The 14,181-nt window shown below is 40.3% G+C and overlaps 1 protein-coding gene across 4 annotated transcripts in view; it reads right to left on the reverse strand.

Moving 5' to 3' along the window:
• Positions 1–14,181, reverse strand: part of LIMCH1 (LIM and calponin homology domains 1) — a 348,428-nt gene that overhangs the window by 199,803 nt on the left and 134,444 nt on the right. For 3 of the 4 annotated variants that reach the window (XM_088789955.1, XM_074324612.2, XM_074324614.2), the window contains exon 2: positions 6,307–6,377. The exons of the other annotated variant lie outside the window; for it this stretch is intronic. In XM_088789955.1, coding sequence (XP_088646081.1) covers positions 6,307–6,377 — 71 coding nt within the window. The remainder of the gene's footprint in view (positions 1–6,306; positions 6,378–14,181) is intronic. 4 annotated transcript variants of the gene reach the window in all.

A 14,181-nucleotide genomic window follows, 5' to 3' on the forward strand; every position in this document is an offset into this window, starting at 1 on the left:
GGGAGGGGAGGGGAGGGGAGGGGAGGGGAGGGGAGGGGAGGGGAGGGGAGGGGAGGGGAGGGGAGGGGAGGGGAGGGGAGGGGAGGGGACAGAGGCAGAGGATAATAATGATGATGACAGCTAAGACTGGGAGAAAGGTAAGGTCAGTGATGATTAGGTAGTCTAGATAGAAATCTTACTACTAGCCTCAATTTATTCAATAAGTTGTTTGTAATAAATATATTATGTGATAGACCAGTGTCTTGTGAGGGAAATTCAAAGATAAATAGAAGGGCCTTCAGGAAGCTTTCGATCTGGCACAGGAAGCAGACGTGGGATAGAGAGGTGAAGCTAGCACAGAGCTAGCAAAGGTACTTAGAAGCAAGAGAAGAATCCAGCAACTTTGCCTGGAGGGTGCTGGAACAGCTTCCCAGAGGAAGAAACCACAATAGACTGCAGGGAGCAGGAGGAAATGACATCACCACTGAGGTCAAGGTTACTCTTTTCAAAACAATCATTCTAAACCTCAAGTTCTGCCAGCCAAAGCTCATTATTCACAGATGACCAAGTTTGTAAGGGACCCAGACTTTGTTGCCCAGTTTTTGATCACAGGCGAGGCAAGAGAAGCTAGAAAGTAAAATCCCGATTCACTCATCCTGTGGCTTGTTGGCAGCCCTCGGGAGAGAGCTGATGGGAGCACAGGGACACAGATTACATTGGCTGTGTCATATTCATAATTGACTTTGGGCCTATTTCCAACAATAATAATGAGAACAGCTAGTGATCCAGAGTGCCAACAAGTGCCAGACACTGCCGAACCCTTTATAGTATTCTCTCACTGGCATCTCTGAGGGATCTTACGAGGTAGTGATTCCCCATTTCATAGACAAAGGGAGAAAAGTTAACATTTGAGTGCCTGCTATGTTTCAAGCACTAAACAAAGAGTTTTATCCCTATTACCAATTCATTTAATGCTCAGAACACTCCTGTGAATTAGGTACAATTATATCTGTTTTTATGGATGAGAAGCTCGGGAGGTTAGGTAACTTGTAAGGACACACAGAAGGCAAATCTAAGATCTGGACTATCCACTAGATAGAAATCACATTTTCTGACTGATTTGGTCTTCTAATACAACAATTTCATAGCATTCCACCTAAGGGTTCCCAAATCCATATCCATTCACTTTCCATTCTGCTCTCTCATAGAAGGGAACTGGCTTTTGTTACATACCATATAACATATATAAAGCACGTATGGCAAAATGATAATAACTGCATCTAGTTGCAGGGTATATGGGCAATCCTTGCAGTAGTTTTGTAACTTTTCTATAAGTAACCTTTCTATAATTTTTCAAAATGAAAGATGGGGTGGGGTAGGGGGGACTTGTAAAGAAACTCCTGAGGAAAACCTTTTAAAAAGTTATGTGATGCACCCAAATAGCATTTTTGCACTGCCCAAAGTCAAAGCCTTAACTTTATGAGGGTAAACAAGTTGCATCTAAAATTAATTCCATAGTCCTTATGGGCTGGCAAACTTTATCTGTTAAGAGCCAGGTAGCAAACATTTTAGGCTCTATGATCCACGTACAAACTCCTGCTTGATTTACAACCCTCTCAAAATGTAAAAGCCATTCTTAGCAAGAAGAAAGGCTAGCACAAAAATAGGTCAATTTTCCACCCCCTGATATAGGTGGAATTCCATAGAATTATATCTGAATACTAAAGTCACAATCAGAAAAACAGGTCAGAAACTTCCCTTTCTGGAATTATTTCCAAACAGTCGGACCTGGGTGCAGGGCAGTAGATGAGTGACATCCGCGGTTCTGTGGTAGGAGCAGCTTCCTGAGGGAATGGCTCTTTGCAGCCTCCCTCTTAACCCCTGACGTCCTCACGGACTTGACATGGTATGCAAGTAACATTTCTAACAGCACGGCACTTGTCGCACGCACGTTGGCAGCTTTGCACACTTGGACCCCCGACGTTTCACTTAATGCTCAGGGGAGGGCTTACATCATTTGAACATGTAACCTCCAAAACAACTACGCACATCTGGCAAAAGCAACAGAGGCCGAGAGAGATGATTATACCAAAAACACATCCAGTATAATTCTATCTGGTACGTGCACTCTAGTTCCCATTTGCTATTCCTGTAAGCTATATATTTATGCAGAAGTATTACTGTACACTCAGGGGTGCGTATGTGAAGCCATAAGTACTGCACTTTACTGTGAAGGTAAAAGAATCTCCAGGGTGATTTGGAGGCTACTCAATTTCCATCTTATATGCTGCCTGTGGGTGCCAGTCTTTTCTCTCTCCTGTAGCCGTAGTTTTTAGTACATGTCCACTACTTTTATTTGTCTTCACCTAGTTTTGACGGCCCCACCTAAGAACACTGAAACCTACATGCTGCGCTGACCACAATGTCCTATCCTTGCATGCCCTCACTCTTACTGGACTTGCCTTCTTGTTGTTCGAGGGCCCACCAGGCCCTTGATGCTTACATTTTTCCCAGACCACCAACTCAGAGGTTATCCTCTGTACTGCCCTTCTCCCTCCAACGCTAGGTTTTCTGGCACCAATTCCATTTCTCTACGACCCCACAACCTTTTGCTTTTCTCACGCATTAAAATCCCAAATCTGGACACAGGACAGTGGGTAACAGCAAAAGCTAAGAAATCAGACTTCTGAATTTAAATCTTTCGTATCGGTATAACCTTAGCCAAGTCACGTAATTCTCTGTGCCTCAGTAACTTTCTTTGTAAAATGGGTATGATATAGTCCTTATAGGGCACAGGGAAGTGTGGAACCGGGCTGATAAGAAGAAAATCAGACCCCACTCCCGGAAGATGCCCTTTAGCTTGAGGAGAACTAGGAATTTTTTTCAGACTCGTGAACAACTCAGGAAATTTTTAGCGAACAAAGAGCATGGTGTCCCTCCACAGTTGCAACAAACATTTAGAGCCAATTCAATTCAGACAAAATGATGAGGGTTTTTTGAACAAAAGTGAGAATTCACTGATGCTGTTCACGTAATATTCAGCGGGGCTCATAACACTGTTACACGACACTAACTGGCTTCTATTTTGAATAAAACAAAGTTGAAAAGTCCCAATAATTGTTAAAAACAGAACTGTATGTTATGAAAGCCCAGCCTCAGAACTGCTAGTTTTCTGAATTTGAAATGACAGACATCTTACATTTTTAAATGTTGTTCTATGAGTAGTGGTTATGACTTAGAACTCCTTCATCACCAGCACCCAAGAAACTCTCCCTGGTTCTAGAGAGTGGCAGAGCCTTAGGCATTCTCAGCTGCTCTCCAAAGACGGGTATTTAAGACCTGTATGGGTCCATTGTCTGAGATCTCTCACTTTCCTGAGAACCCCCAAAGTGAGTTTCCTGCCTTTCAGGCCCCTGCCACCAACCAACCCCAGGCCTGGAACAGTGCAAGTCCTCCTGCTGGCCAGATTGTCTCTGGATTAAAGTCCCAGAATATATCCTTGCTAATCTCAGTCTGCAGCAGCCCAGTATGGTCAGATCAAACCTAGCCATGCCCTCACCCCTGGCTAAAAAGGAGGGGGAAAGCTTCTTCCTCCATTGTTCCCAACCTTCAGTGCATGTAACTCCTGGGTCATGTTTATGTTTCTCATTGCTCTGTGGGTCTAGTCCTTAGAAATTTGTTTGCATCTGGTTTCTCCGGCTGCTGACGCAGCTTTCTCACCAAGGCCCTGGCTGGGACTCATGCCACTGGCTTTCCTTGCCTCAAGCTACCGATGCAGTTCATTCCACCTTAGGAAACTCTTTGCCAGGCTGCCAGCAGCAGTCTCACTGGGAAGCCAGGATTGACCCGGGTCCTCAGATTCCTTCAAATACACCAGTGGGTCGACTCCTCCATGGTTAGATCATAACTCTTGTCTTGGGTTTTGCCCTACCTACCCAGACCGTAACATTTGTCCACATCCTATGTTGGCCAGTTTCCTCTATTTCACCCTCAGACCATAGACGGTCCAAGCCCTGTGCTTAGTGAAAGAGGCCCCTGCTATAATCTGTGTCTCCGGATTGTCTAACCACACTATTTCCTAACCTTCGCCTGGACCTCAACCCTACTTTTCCTCCCCTAGACCTAACATTCATTAATGTGTTTGTAAAACGCCCATGGATAGCGTGTGTCACTGCACTTGTGAGAGTATTCCTTCTCTAACCCAAAATCTTCATCTAGGTAAGAAACAAGTTCTGTATGTGCAAATGTCTCTAGATTCAGAGCCTTGCCTTCAGACAAGCCTGCTCAATCCAAACAAAAGCAGGCGATACTACTCCCTGACAGATTTATTCATGGGATACAGTGGAAAGGTGGATGCCTACAAGAATCTTTGGAGCCATTGTTAGGCAGAAAAAAACTGGTACCAAAGATCCACTTTAACACGTTGCGTACGGCGGGGTTTAAATCCCTCGTGAAGATTCTCGTGATCCATACGCAACGTGTTAATAGAGTCCAGAGAACACTGTGGACATAAATTAGATCATATTCTGACTAGTCTGGTAAACCTAGAATCATTGAAGAAGCAGGGGCTAGAATAGGAGGGAAGGGTTAGGAGCCTGTTTGGGCTTGTCTCTGGTGAGATACTAAACTAATTATGGTTCACTTATGAGATAAGCTCTGATTTAGATTTAATAAAGGAAAAGAGGTGGTGAGGGAAGTAAGTATAACAGGGGAGAGACCATAGGAAGGACGGTATGGAAACAGCAATCAGGGCATGTAAATTTCTCTTTGAAGAAAGAAAGGCATTGGGGAAAAAAGATGAAGATGCTGATGTGAAATGTGTTGAAAGGTGCTGCATAATCATCTATAATACATTTGTAGAGCAAATGTAATTTTTAAGGCACCTTATCCACACGATCCTGTTGAAATTCACAAAAAGTTTATGGAACAGGCAAGAGTCACAATCATTTTAAAGAAGAAAAAAAAAAAGACCAGAAGAGGTTAACATACTTAAGGGATGAAGTAAGGACCCAAGTATCTAGTTCTCAGGCTCCAAAACCCAAGCTCTTGTCAGAGTGAAATGCTCGGTCTCTCTGACTCCATCCTGTTCAAGTCAGCCTTGTTTCCACAGCCTTCAGGCTAAAAGCTCCTGCTGTAGACATGTAATCATTAAAGGAGTTTTGTTTGGGACCTGAGTTTTTACAAAAACAGCCTCTCCCGTTTCACCTTCCCTAGACATACAAGAAGCCTGAAGTCTACTTTCTTAATATGGATTTGAGGAATGGGTCTCCTATCTTTTTGGTTGGTGACTTCTCAATCAGTAAACCTTTCCTTACTCCAAACTTGGATGTTTTGAGTTTTGGCCTTTCGAAACAAAGGGCTGAGCATACAGACTTTGGGCTGGTAACACCCTTTCAACAACATCGGTGGATTCTAAGCAATATTCTGAAAGTTGCCAAAATTAGAGTACATACAGTTTGTCTCCATTTACGTAAAGTCCAGATAACATAAAATAGATGTTATGCTGACAGAAATCAGAACAGTGCTTTTCTACAGGTGGTGGAGATTGACTAGGAAAGGACATGAGGGAACTTTCTGTTGTATACCTTGATCAGGGTATAGGTTACATGCACGTATAAAATTTTCAAAACCCATCAGATTGCATATTCAGGAGCTGTGTATTTCATGTACATACATTTTACCTCAATGAAACACAAATCAGTACTGAATTACAGAATCTATTAAATAAATTAAAAATTGGACATCTTGATTTGAAGTTTAGGTCTATCATCTATAAGTATTAAGGTTCTAGCTTAACTGTGTTCAGACTATTTCACAGAAAGCTCTTGAATCCATCATCACAGCAGCACTCTGAAAAATCCCAGGTTCAAAACATAAAAATTAAACACTGCAATTATTGTTCACATGTGCTTTTGCCGACAGCACAAATTAAATATATTCAAACTACTTCAGGAAAGCAGGTCCATTGAGGAATATTACCTGGCAAATAGAAGCACTGTTTGCATTTGGCACAGGCTGCTTTTGTTTGGGGGGAAAGGGGTGGCTAGAGGGGAGAAAAGTGCTACTTTTGCCACAATTTGGTCCACATCCTTCCAATTACCTGGGCCCGAATCTTACAATGCAAAAGTTGGCTGGAGCTGAGTAGCAGCTACCAGATAGTCCTTTATCTAGTTTGAAATTGCTTAGCTCAGTGATTTTTCTTTTTTTGACTTTCAGATTCAAACTGTGAATAAATTCAAAACAAAACACTGGAAGTTTTACAGACAAACCAAATAGCATTAATAATTTTTCTTGACTAAAAAGCAACTGAATACAGGATATACTTACTCGCAGAGAAGGATTCCATTTTCTAACCCTGTCCGAAAATCTTTATCACCAAAGCTTCTGCCCGTTACTTGCTAGGGAAAAAAAAAAAAAAAAAAAAAAAGAACAGAAAAGAAAAAGAGACCATAAATTTTTTTTCTTTTTAATCAGGAAGCACGGTGATTTTTTTTTTTTTTAATTCAAGAGCCTTGAAATAACTGGTGGCATTCCAAAAATGGGAAAAATCTGTTATGTCTGAATTTTCTTTCCATGTGTAGCTTTGCGTAGATCAGCTAATCTTAAAATTAGACCATTTTGTTGAAGGATTTTTTTCCTGTTTAATACGTTTAAAAACATTTTCTTCCCGATAAGGATGCTCCGTTTGGGTTTAGCCATGATAAGTCAAGGCCACAGCTCTTTCATTCTAAGTATCCAATCCACACACTTTCAAAACCAAGCCTACCTAAAGCATCACCTAAGGATCAAGTATCCATTTGTTAAAACCTTAAGAAGGCAGAGACGGGGAGGACACAGAACCCTCACTCAAGACACTAACATTAAGACAGAAAAACTAAAGCCAATACCCATAATAACATAGCGTAAAAGAGGAAAAGAAAAGCTGGAAAAGAATAAACAGTGACAGCACAGGACTAATGGCCATTCCTGATGCATCCGGAGCTCAGCAGCCCTTTGGCCTGGGCTCCAGGGCATTCATGAGTTCATTCAATGCATATTTGTTGAGCATCTGCGATATGCCAGGTAAATATGCAGACTGCAAACGCTAAAGCAACCTCTCAAATAGTAAAATAAAAAATTACATATAATAGCAAAGAAAGGAGATAAAATGGAACCATAAAAAATATTCTAACAATGTAAAGGGCAAAAGAAAAAAGAGGAAAAGGAAATAAGAAGAGATGGAATCAACAAAAAGCAAATAGCAATATTACAGATTTAAATCTAACCAAATCAATAAGTGCACTAAGTATAAAAGGCCAAAACATCTCCAATTAAAAGATATAGATTGACAGATTGAAGAAAAAGGCAAAACCCAAAGATGTGCAGCCTACAAGAAATGCACTTTATTATATAAAGATAAAATAGGTTAAAATAGAAAAACAGAATAATACATACCATGATAAAACTAATCGAAAGAAAGCTAGAGTGGTTATTATAATATCAGACACACACACGCGCGCGCGCGCGCGCACACACACACACACACACACACACACACACACACACACAAAACACACAAAGACTTTTAGAACAAAGAATAATACCATGTTTCCCCAAAAATAAGACTTAGCTGGACCATCAGCTCCAATGCATCTTTTGGAGAAAAAATTATATAAGACCCGGTCTTATATTATATACGACCCGGTATTATATTATATTATATCATACTATATAATATTATATCTGGTCTTATATTAAAAATAAGACCAGGTCTTATATTAATTTTTGCTCCAAAAGACGCATTAGAACTGATGGTCTGGCTAGGTCTTATTTGGGGGGAAACAATGGTACCAAGAACAGAAAAAGTCATTTCATACAGACAAAGGGTTTAGCTCATCAGGAAGACATAACGATCTTAAACATTTTTACACTTAATTAAAAAAAAAAAAAAGCTTCAGAATACATCAGCCAAAACAGATAGAGCTGCAAGAAGAAATAGACAAACTCACAAATAGAGTCAGAAATTTAATATCTCTTTCGAAACAGATAGAACAAGCAGACAGAAAATCAATAAGGATAAAGAAAACTTGAACAACACTATCAACTAAATTGACTTAATTGACATTTCTGGATACTCCACCCTACAATAGCAGAATACAGATTTTCCTTCTTAAGTCCACAGTGAACATTTATTGAGCTAGACCAATTCCTGGGTCAGAAAATTCCGTCTCAGAGCTTCAAGTCAAGATGGCAGAGTAGGTGGCTATGCTTGCCACCACCCACAACCACAACAAAATTACAACTGAACTACAGAACAACCATCACTGAAAATTGCCTGAAGTCCAGCTGAACAGAAGTCCCACAACTAATAACATATGGGGAAGCCACCTCAAGACTTGTAGGAGGGACAGACAAGCTGAATGGGCTGGTCCCACATCCACGTGTAATGGTTAAAAACTGGGAGGCATCTCTTGGCAGCACAGTGTCCATATGAGGAATGAGGGGTCCCAGACCCACATCAGGATTCCCAGCTCAGGGTTCCAGTGCCAGAAAGAGAAGTCCCCACAACTTCTGGCTGTGAAAGCCAAGAATGTGGATGAGTGAGAAAAAATGCAGCTAGAATCCCAGGCATTCCTCTTAAAATGCCAGTGCACAGAGCCATCCGCAGATGGATTCACTTGATCTGAGCTCCAGTTCTGGGGCTGCAACTCGAAAGGCACCAGGGACATATAGGTAGGAACTGAATTGTTTGGCTTCAGGGTGAGGGCTGGAAGGGCACTTTTCTCTCAGACAGAAGAGCTAGCAAAAGCCATTGTTCCTTTGTTGAGCCCTTCCACCACCCAGCATGCAGAACTAGGTGGGTGCCGTGTCTGAATATCTGAGTCTCCATCAACCTGGCTAACACTGTTCACCCCACCCTGGTGATTCCGAGACTCTGCCCCACCCAACTTGCATGCCTACCCAAGATGCTTCCAGTGGCTTTTCCATACAAATGGCCTATCTTGGCTCATGCTGCAAACTTTACTAAAACTCTCAAAGGTTCACAAACCCCAAACAAGCAGCATCTGGCCTCGGTGTGCTCCATACCTCTTACTAAGTAACACCAAGGCCAGTACTAGTGACAGCCAGCCTCAGTTCGCAACTTAGCCTCTTCAGGAACCTCCAAGCCCAGCACAAGTAGCAACCATCTGCAGATCACTTGGTAGCTCATACCAAGTGGCACCATAGGCAGCAGCAGACTTGGGCCTGCACCAGAGTCCCTCTCAAGAGGCTCCAGAACCAACACACCCAGGGTCCAGCTTCAGACTATGCCAGAGCACCACCTAACCACATCAACAAATGTCACACCCAAAGCAGGCACCAGAGCCATGCTAAAGTGAATCCTTCTCCATAGGGTCAGCCCCTGCAAAACAGCTCCTCCACTGTAGTCACTGCCAGTCCTCACAACCAATCAGCCTGAGGGTCAATCCCTCCTGTTGATGTTCCAACAACAACCAAGTTTCAACTATAATAGCAAGGCACATACAACCCCCACACAGGACTCACCTGGAGCATCTGGCTCCAGTGACAAAGGAGACTATGCCACTGGGCCCCACAGGACACTTATTACTTAAGGCCAGTTTATCAAAACCAGGTGACATAGCATCTATACTTAATAAATAGAATCAAACACAGGAAGACAGCCAAAGTGGAGAGGAAAAGAAACATGTCCCAAATGAAAGATCAGAACAAAGCTCGAGAAAAACTACTTAACCAAATGGAGACAAGCAGTCGATCAGATGCACAGTTCAAAACACTGGTTAGAAGGATGCTCAATGATCTCAGGGAGAACTTTGACAAAGAGATAGGAAACATAAAAATGGAGATAGAAAACACAAAAAAGAACCAGTCTGAAATGAAGAATACAATCACTGAAATGAAGACTACTTTAGAGGGAATCAGCAGTAGATTAGATGAAGCAGAAAATCAAATCAGCAACTTGGAAGATAAGGCAGCAGAAAACATTCACTCAGAATAACAAAAAGAAAAAGGAATAAAAAAAAAAAGCATAGTTTAAGGGACCTCTGGGACAACATCATGCATACCAACATTTGCATCATAGGGGTACCAAAAGAAGAAGAGAAACAGCAAGGGACTGAAAACCTATCTGAAGAAATAATGACTGAAAACTTTCCTAACATGACAAAGAAAATAGACATACAAGCACCAAGAGTCCCAAACAAGATGAATCCAATGAGGCCCACACCAAGACACATTATAATTAAAATGCCAACTGTTAAAGACAAAGAAAGACTCTCAAAGACAGCAAGAGAAAAGTAGTTAATCACTTACAAGCAAGCCCCCATAACACTGTCAGCTGATTTCTGAACAGAAACTTTGCAGGCCAGAAGCGACTGGCATAAAATATTCAAAGTGATGAAAAGCAAGGACCTACAGCAAATACCCAGCAAAGCTATCATTTAGAATTGAAGAACAGATAACAAACTTCCCACACAAGAAAGCTAAAAGAGTTCATCATCACCAAACCAATAATACAAGACATGTTAAAGGGTCTTCTTTAAGAGGAAGATGATGATAAAAGATAAAAAATATAATAAACCGGCAATAACTACATATCTATCAACAATTACTTTAAATGTAAATGGATTAAAGGCTCCACTCAAAAGTCATAGAGTGGCTGAATGGATAAGAAAACAAGACCCTTTCACATGCTGCCTTCAAGAGACTCACTTCAGATCAAAAGACACACATAGACTGAAAGTAAAGGGATGGTAAAAGATATTTCATGAAACTGGAAACAAACAAACAAAAATCTGGGGTAGCAATACTTATACCACACAAAATAGACTTTAAAACAAAGGATATCACAAGAGACAAAAAAAAAAGACCCAGTTATCCCACTTCTAAGTATTTATCCAACCCCCCCCCCCACAAAATACTATTTCAGAGGGACATGTGCACACATATGTTCAATGCAGCATTATTTACAATAGCCAAAATATGGAGACAACCTAGGTGTCCATCAATGGATGACCGGATAAAGAAGAAGAAAATGGAATATTACTCAGCCATAAAAACAGACAGAGAAAGACAGATGCCATATAATTTCACTTATATATTAAATCTAAAGAACAAATTAAATGGACAAAGAAAACAGAAACTCATAGACACAGAGAACATTTTGAGGGTTGCCAGGTGGGAAGAGGTTTGCGGGTGGTGGGTAAAAAAGAGAAAGGAATTAAGATGTGCAAATTGGTAGTTACAAGGTATTCACAGAGTCTGCAGTACAGCATAGAGAATATAGTCAATATTGTAATAACCATGGGTGGTGTCAGATGTTTACTAGATTATTGGGATGATCACTTCATAAGGCATATAAACGTCTAATCACTATGTTGTACACCTGAAACTATTGTAATACTGTATGTCAACTGTCATTGAAAAATAAAACAAATTTTAAAAATAAGACTGCACACACTTAAAAAAAAAATTCAATTCATAAAATGTATTTTATCTGACCACGATGGAATCAGAAACTAACAACAGAAATATCTCTGGAAAAAAGTTCCCAAATAATTTACAACTAAGTAACACAATTCTAAACAACCCATCAATTGAAGAAGAAATCAAAAGAAATTAGAATGTATTTTGTAGTGAAAGTGAGGCAGGATAGATAGTAGCTTAGGGAAATGACCCCCTCCAGGATACAACACGAGGCACCTCCCTAGCCACAGTTTCTCAATAAATTGTATCCAGCACCTGCAGCTAGAGAAAAACAAGAACCAGTTTTGTCCAACAGAGCCAGTATCCATGACCAGGACCTGATCTTTAGCTAATTTGAATGTCATTATAATGTCACTTCCATTGCAGTGACTGTGACTCTCATCATGCATCTGACGCCAGGACAGTTCTGGAGGAAACAAATAAGGACAGAAGAGTGGGAAACGGAGAGTCCTGCCTACGGGGAGGAGCCAGGCCCTAAGGGAGATAAAAATCACTGGTCAGGACTTCCTCAGGGCAACACAACCTTGGAGTTTGCCCTCAGGGCAATGCAACCTTGGCGTTTGCCCTCATTTCCTTCTAAAGTGTGCTTCACTAAACTCCTGTGCTTTCCTTCGTCTGTCTTTCTTGAATTCTTTCATGTGGGAAGACAAGAATCTAGCTTCTGCTCCAGGTTACGTCTGCCTCCGGATATACCCAAGAGCCTCCAGCAACAAAATAATATGGCAATATACCGGGGGTACCAAAAAAAATGTAGACATATGACTTGTATTCATCTTTTGTTATCGGTGTATATTGAGTATTACAATTTTAAAAGTTTTTTCCTTTCTTAAAATCTGCATACATTTTTTTTTTGGCACCCTCTGTACAAATGTATGGAAAGTCACTAAAGCACTATTTGAAGAAAATGTATAACACAAAACATGTATCAGAAAAAAAGGTCTCAAATCAATTAATTCTGCTACAATAATTAAGCAAATTAAGTAGAAAAAGGGGGAGAAATACTATGTATCAGAGTTGAAATCAATCAAGTAGAAAATCAAAAAGCAATAGAGAAAAATCAATGAAATCATGAGCTGTTTTTTTGAGATCAATAAAATGATAAACCTCCAGCCAAGTTGATAAATATTTAGCTAATAAAACTGATAACTTTTAGTTTTTAGCCAAAAAAGAAAGACCCAGATTATCAACATCAGGAATGACAGAGATGATATCATTACCTAGTCTATAGACATTAAAAGGATAACAAGGGAATAGTATAAATTTGTGGCAAAAGGTTCACCAATTTAGATCAACTGGATAAATTCCTTGAAAGACACAATCAATGGTCACTCAACAAAGAAATAACCTTCCCAAAAGAAAATGCCACACCCAGGTTTACCTGGTAAATTATACCAAACATTTAGGAAGGAATAATGCAATTCTCCACAAACTCTTCCAGACAACTGAAGAGGAAAGAATACTTCCCAATTCATTATCCTGCTTCCAAAACAAGACAAAGACATTAACACACACACCACACACTCGCACAATATATCAACATGTTATCTCTTCATGGTGGAAATCAGGTGTGATTCTTATTTTTTTCTTTAAAATTTCCCCTCTGTTCCTAAAACTTTCTACAATTAATACATATTAGTTTAATCGTCAGGAAAATGAAACAAAGTTTTTTGTTTGTTTGTTTGTTTTTAAAGAGCAGTCTACGGAAACAAAGTGTTCCCAACTTTTCCATATAAGCTAAAGTTCAAATTCTATTATAAAATATCCTCATTACCACTCCCACTAGAAAAGCAATTCACAAGCCAATATAATGTGCTGCCTGGAAAAAAGAAAGGAAGGAAGGGAGGGAGGAAGTGAGGGAACACAGACTTCAAATACCTTAGCATTTTCTTTCCTGAATCTATTAGTCCTATTTACATTCTCAAAACATCATTAATATTCTCTATAAAACTAACCCCCAAGCATGAAGAAGGAATTCAAAGGCTTTGAAAAGATTTTTTCCAGGTTTTTACATTTTTGTTAAAAGTATTATATTTTAGTGCAAATGGTGCTAACATTGAGAACCCAAGATAGTTTAGCCACATTTATTACAGAATCTCTGGCTAAGTTAACCCAGGCACCTCTCTATTTACTGAGCGATGGTGATGAGCAGGGCCTAGAGTCAAAGGAGACATGACCAGATTTGAGACTGGTGAGGAAAGCAGGTATCTAAACTCCTACCATAAATAGAAGGTAACATAACTATTAGGATTATAAGAAAATACTGGTGGCCGATGGACAACCAAAAATGCCCGTGTAGCATTTAAAATTATCTTGCATGTGACGCATAGCCACTAAAAAATTTCAAGTATTGTTGATTTAATATAGTCCAAAGTCAGCCTACTAATCAAAATCCTCCAAGATGTAGTCTGATTAAATTCAATGTGCTAGACTCCCAATTCTGGAGATGGGAATAGATACCACACATTGAGAGGAAGGTGCTCATTTCTACCTCTGTTCTCCCTTTTTTGCTTCCTTCCCCTTCTCCTGTGTCCATTAGGCTCCACCATAGCCTTTACACTGCTCTCCACTCATCAAATCCCATCCATTCTTCCAAGCCCAGGTTACTGAGTATAGAGGCATATGGGTCTTTGTTAGGAAGATCAACACCTATTTGAATAGACTCCAGAAATTCAACAAGGACCACGCCATTGAAAAGCCTCCTTAGACCACCAGCAGCAG

This window comes from Rhinolophus sinicus, chromosome 1 (assembly GCF_057876585.1).
Source record: "Rhinolophus sinicus isolate RSI-liver-muscle chromosome 1, RSI-T2T, whole genome shotgun sequence".
NCBI lineage: Eukaryota > Metazoa > Chordata > Mammalia > Chiroptera > Rhinolophidae > Rhinolophus > Rhinolophus sinicus.